At 45.1% G+C, this 6,000-nt stretch overlaps 1 protein-coding gene across 1 annotated transcript in view; it reads left to right on the top strand.

Annotated features, from left to right (window-relative positions):
- The first annotated feature begins 1,869 nt into the window (after window positions 1-1,869).
- Window positions 1,870-6,000, top strand: part of TM9SF3 (transmembrane 9 superfamily member 3) — a 70,497-nt gene continuing 66,366 nt past the window's right edge. Inside the window, exon 1 of the mRNA XM_021699500.1 lies at window positions 1,870-2,153. Within this exon, the coding sequence (XP_021555175.1) occupies window positions 2,058-2,153 (96 nt within the window). The 5' untranslated portion in view covers window positions 1,870-2,057. The remainder of the gene's footprint in view (window positions 2,154-6,000) is intronic.

Raw genomic sequence — 6,000 nt, 5'->3', positions numbered from 1 at the left:
ATGTTATTATATTCTATTTTGTCAGCATTTTTCATTTAAAAGTATCTTTTACTTTTGGGGCACCTGGGTGGACAGTTAGTGTCTGACTCTTGGTTTAGGCTCAGGTCATGATCTCAGGGTCGTTTGGAGCCCCGAGTTGGGCTCCGTGCTCAGCACAGAATCTGCTTCAGATTCTCTCTCCCTCTCCCTCTCTTGTTCATGCACATGCTCTCTCTCTCAAATAATCTTAAAAAAAAAAAATTATCTCTTAATATCACTGCATGCCAGTACATATAAGTCTATTTCATTTTAAAAAATGGTTGTACAGATGGAGGTCCATTTAGTAGTAAGAAAGACTGATTTTGGAACCAGACTGCTTGGGACTGACTTCTCTTTCAGCAAGCCACTTAACCTCTCTGTGCTTTAGTTATCATACCTGTAAAATGAACATACATAGGGTTTTTGTGAGGATTGAATGAGTCAACAGGTGTAAAGGGCTCAGAATAGTGCTTGGCAGATGAAAATCTTAGCTGTGATTCCATGACTTATTTAAACAAAATTCAAGGAATTGTTTTTAAAATAATTTTAAAATAATTTTTAAATTTTATTTAATTTTAATTAATTTAATTTTATTTATTTAATTTTATTTTAAATTTTAAAATAATTTTTAAAAAGATTTGTTTATTTATTTATTGAGAGAGGGAGAGGGTGCACGAGCAGTGGGAGGGGCAGAGGCAGAGGGAGAGAATCTCCAGTAGACTCCCCCGGATCGAGGAGCTGGATGCCGGCTGAATCCCACCACCCTCAGATTATGACCCCAGATGAAATCAAGAGTAGGATGCTTAACCGACTGAGCCACCCAGCCACCCTCAAGGAGTGTTTTAAACAAGGGAGTGATATAACCAGGTTTCTTTTTAGAAAGATCATTCACACAGTTGTTGGGGAGGATAAACAGGGAAGATTGGTGGCAGGGAAGACTGTTTCAGTATGTAGTGAGATGGAGACTGTTACTGGCAGAAGAGAGGAAAAATAAATTTTTGAGGCATTTCTAAGTGACCAAATGCAACCACTTGTCGACTGCTCATGGTTGAAAGAGACCGTCCGACTGCAAGTTCCAGCTTTTTGGCTTAGAGGACTGTGTAGATGGTGGTGCCATATTTACACGACGAGCATTTTTTAAGTTCCTACTACGGGCCTGGCACTGTTCTAGGCACAGGAAATAATGGCAGTGCAAAGGATCTCTGCTTAGGAGGGGAGCTCAGATTCCAAGAGGTGTTTATGTCTGTGGACAGGAGACCAACAATATAATTGAACAGATAAATGAATAAGAATTTCAACAAGATCGACTAGTAGGGGCCCGATAAATAGTCAAGTGACTCTAAAACACAACCACTCCAGTACGGGTCTAACCAATCTCCCATGATCAGAGGCGCGCGTGACTGATTCATGGCGGTGGCCGGGAGCCTGCAAAGGGTTATCTGATCTGATTCCCCACGCTCCAGAGGCTGCAGGTCCCACCCCATTTCACAGCCGAGGAAAATGAGGCCAGGAAAACTTAAACGGTTTGGCCAAGGTCACACAGCTCCCAGCGCCCGGACGCGGCCCGAAGCGCGCACAGGTCAGGCACCCGCGCAAGGCTCCAGGCCGAGGCCGTGGGTGCGCGCCGCCGCTCCCGAGGCCCAGGGGCGGCCGGCCGGGAGGCCCCAGCGGGCCAGGCGGGCGACCGGGCGGCGCGTGGGGCGGCCGGAGCAGAGCCCCTCGGCGGCCACGGCTCGCGGCTCCCGGGTGGGGCGGCCGGCGGCCGTTGCGGCCCCGCGTCGCGAGGCACTTCCGGCGTGTGCCGGGGTGGCGGGATGACGTGGCTGAGTCAGAGGAAGAGGCTGAGAGGCGCCGGGGGGCGGGGGAGGCTCGGGAGCGGGCGGTGACGGCGGCGGCGCGGAGGAGCCAGCGGCTGGGCCCGGGCCCCGTGCGTCTGTCCGTGCCCCGTGGATGCGAATCAGCCGCGGCGGCGGCGGCGGCGGCGGCGGAGGAGGAGGAGGAGTCGGTGGGCCGGCGCCGTGCCGGTGGGAGCGCGGAGGATGAGGCCGCTGCCGGGCGCTCCTGGCGTGGCGGCGGCCGCCGCGCTGTTGCTGCTGGTGCTGCCCCGGGCCCGGGCGGACGAGCACGAGCACACGGTGAGAGGCACCCCCCGGCCGGCGCGGCCGCCCGCGGCCCGCCGCCCGGTCCGGCACGGTGCGGCCTGGAGGGCTGGGCGGCCCGGCGGAGCCCCGCGGCCGCCGTGGACGCCTTCCGGTTGGGCCTGGCGGAGCAGGAACCCCGGGAGCTGGGAGGAGGCGTTTGTGTGCGCTCCGGGGGCAGGACTCCGCTCCCGAGCGCCTGGGCCTCCTTGTCCAACCCGCACCTAAATGGCGCCACGCTCCAAGGGCTGGGGGGCCGGGGCGGGAGCGTGGTGAGGGTCGGCGCTCACTCCCCCCGGGAGGGGCCGCGGGCAGCCGGGCTTGGGGCTGATGCCCCCAGGGAGGAGAGCTGCCCTCTGGCAACTGGGGGCTGCGACACAGCGGAAGATGGATGCATCACGATTACCCGTCATACACTAACCAGGAAATATCCGCCACTTCTTGGTCCTCACCGGCCTTTATTGTCTGTCCTGCCCAAACCGGATCAAACCCCTGGCGTGGGGACAGCATTGATAAACTTGGGGTGAAGAGCAGGTTACACGTGTACATGCATGCACTCAGTCTACACGCACTCAGTTCTGGGCCTTTCTTGTAACTTTCTGCTCACCCTTTCTAGCCCTTAGATGAGGCTCCCATCCCAGTGGTCTCCGTGCATCTTCTGGCTGTAAGGGGTCTTGAGGTTCCCAGTATTTCTGTAGACCGAGAACAGTCCCTTTTGCGTTTGGCTTAAAATTGATTGGCTGTTTATTTAATTGGCATTTTCACATCAAAGCGTGGATGTTAACGACTCTTCAGTGTTTTTCATTTAGGGCTGTAACTCGATGGTTTTCGGAGTGGTAGATGTGAGCCAGGCAGGGAAGTCTTGTAAATTGAGATGTTGCTTAGCGAGTAATTTTTTTTTTTTAATATCGTAACTCATTAATGACGTGATTTTTCGTGAGAGATTGTGTACGTACTAGATCTGAAAGATTTGGGGGAGTCTTCTGTAATTCCTGATAGGTGAGGAATTGAAGCGATCGTCCTTATTTATTCAGTGGACCCTACTTTAGATTTTATTTGTAATTAACCAGACTTCTTTTCTCTAATTCTGGGTTGGCTGGGCTTTTATTTTAGCTAATGGAGCTCTAAGCTTTTGGCTATTTTACCTTCAGTCACAGCCAGAAACTTCTTCCGTGTGTGTGTGTGTGTATGTGTGTGTGTGTGTGTGTGTGTGTGTATTTGGAGACACGAATCTGAAATCAGTGACATGTTTTTGTGCTGTATTTGTGACTTCACCTTAAGATAATTTTGTTCACAGTTTAAACAGTTAAATTAAAAAAACTCTTTCCTGTTGTTTTCTCTGACAGGTAAAATCTAAAAGTGTAAGAACTGTTCATTTGCAGTGCGCATCCTTTTAGTCAGTTGTATTGTCACTAATATTTTTCCAGTTTTTTGAATACTTAGGGAAAGTAACAAAACTCATAGCTCTCTCTTACCATACAGGCATACAAATTTAAGATTAATATTCTTTTTGATCTTGTGTTTTATATAAACTGCTATAGGTAGGGAAAACTATTAATATTTCACAAATTGGAGGTATATAAAAAGGCCTGAGTTTAATTTATAGATTAACAATGTAAATACAGATTTCACTGAAATTTTATTGCCGGGAACATTTCAATTTTTTATACCAGTAATAGAATGTAAAATATATGAGAAACGCTTTTTGAGAGGATGTAGTAGTGTGTGGGGGGTAATTGCTGGGCAGAAAGATTTAGAATCCATTTCATTTTATTCATGTCTACATTGAACTGGTCTCAGCTTGGTTACCTGTTATTAATATACATTATTTAAAAAGCAAAACGTTATAGGAAGAATAACATTAAGCCGTAAGTATAAAATTTAAATGTGTCATTTTTTTTTTTTTTGGCTATTAGCCAAAATTTTTACTTTCCCCAAGTTTTTAAAAAATATTTCTTGAAAACTGGGCACTTACCTTAGCCAGATAAAAGTACTGAAAAGGTTATGGTCAAGTGAATTTTTTTCCTACCAAGAGGATGGAAATAGCTAGTGAAGAGAGAATGATACTGAAGGAGGAGAAAAATTGCCAAGGGAAGGGTGTTGAGTAGGTGTGTAATAAAAACCTGTAGGATTGAATTATTAATTAAAGAACAATTTTCAGAAGTTAGTTTGCCCTTTAGATTAACTTTCTGTGAAGAGAGTTTCCAGATAGAAATAATAACTAATATGACTTTTGTTGGCAACATGTGCTAGGCACTGTTCTAAGTACTTTACATATATTAACTCTTATTTTAAATATAAATAACCTTGTGAGGGAGATAATATTATACCTTTTTATAGATGAGGAAACCAGTGCTACAGAGGTTGTTACTTGTCTGAGGCCACACAGCCAGTGGGGATGAGGTAGGATTTGAGCTCAGACAGTCTGAATTAATAGTCTTTTACACTTTCATAGGATACGCTCTACAGCCCTTTATTCTAAAAATAGGACAGTAAAACACTTAGTATTAAATTGAGTAGTTCTCTGTATTGATATTCTCTTTTATGTGCTTAAAGAAATTTTTGGTTAAGTCTAACTCCATTAATGGGTTGTTACTGAGGAGATGTTTGGATTTGCATTAAAGAGGGATAGGGCCCACTTAATGGGCATTTGACCTGTGCAGTCACACAATGTGTGCAAGCATGTGGATACTGTGTTTGTTTTGATGCTCTGCTGTCACCATCTAGAAATTTTTAATAAGTTTTCTTTTTTTTTAAGCTCTACATCCATCGTGGGCCTTGAACTTATGACCCTGAGATCAAGAGTTGCATGCTCCCCTGTTTGAGCCAGCCAGGAACCCCTTAATAAGTTTTGAACAAGGAGACCTGCATTTTTATTTTGGACTGGGTCCCACAACTTATATAGCTGGTCTTAAGAAGGGATAACTAGTTTATGTAGTTTCACAAAGCCCCTTATTTCTCTTATTTTACCTACTGAATTAGGATTCAGCTGACCATTTGACATGGTATTTTTTATGCTTTTTTTTTTTTTTTAAGATTTTATTTATTTGTCAGACAGAGAGAGAGCACAAGCAGGGGCAGTGGCAGGCAGAGGGAGAAGCAGGCTCCCTGCTGAGCAAGGAGCCCAATGAGGGACTCTATCCCAGGACCCCGAGATCGTGACCTGAGCCGAAGGCAGATGCTTAACCAACTGAGCCACCCAAGGGTCCCTTTTATGTGCTTTTAAATGCAGAGCTCTTTTAATATTCTCATAAGGATAAATGAGAAGGAAATACGCTGTTGACTTCTAGAGTATATACTCTATATAGGGTATATATCTAGAATATATAAAGATATGTCCTTTCACCTTTCTAAGGTTGAATCAGACATGGATTGCAGGACATACTGTTTGGAATAAAAAAAAATAGCCCTTTTATGAAAGACAAGCCCTTAATATGTGATTAAGGGTCATAAAAAAGACATTTTAGAGTGAGTGAAGGATATAGAAGGTGTGGTTTATGCTTATTTGGTTTTCTGAAACTCAGAGAACTTGGAAACATCTATAGTTAGATTACCATGTCTCCCAAGATTCCAAAGGACTCTGTTAAAAAGATTTCAAATTGAGAATCAGAATTTTAGAACTCGGAAGTCTTGAGATCATTTAATCCAACACACTCATTTTCCTAATGACCTGAAGAGGCCTAGTGACTCTCTGGTCCTTGCTTTTTCTAACTTGTCTTGTAGGTATCATTTCCATAGTAATACTATGTAAAGATGTCAGCACCAAAAACCAGTAATGAAGGGCACCAGAATCTTAATACATTTTATAGTTTGTACTTGAAGTTTTATGGGTTCTGTTTCCTCA

The sequence above is a fragment of the Neomonachus schauinslandi genome, chromosome 6 (assembly GCF_002201575.2).
Source record: "Neomonachus schauinslandi chromosome 6, ASM220157v2, whole genome shotgun sequence".
Taxonomy (NCBI): domain Eukaryota; kingdom Metazoa; phylum Chordata; class Mammalia; order Carnivora; family Phocidae; genus Neomonachus; species Neomonachus schauinslandi.
Note: the sequence above shows the minus strand (reverse complement) of the source record. Positions and strands in the feature narration are given on the sequence as shown.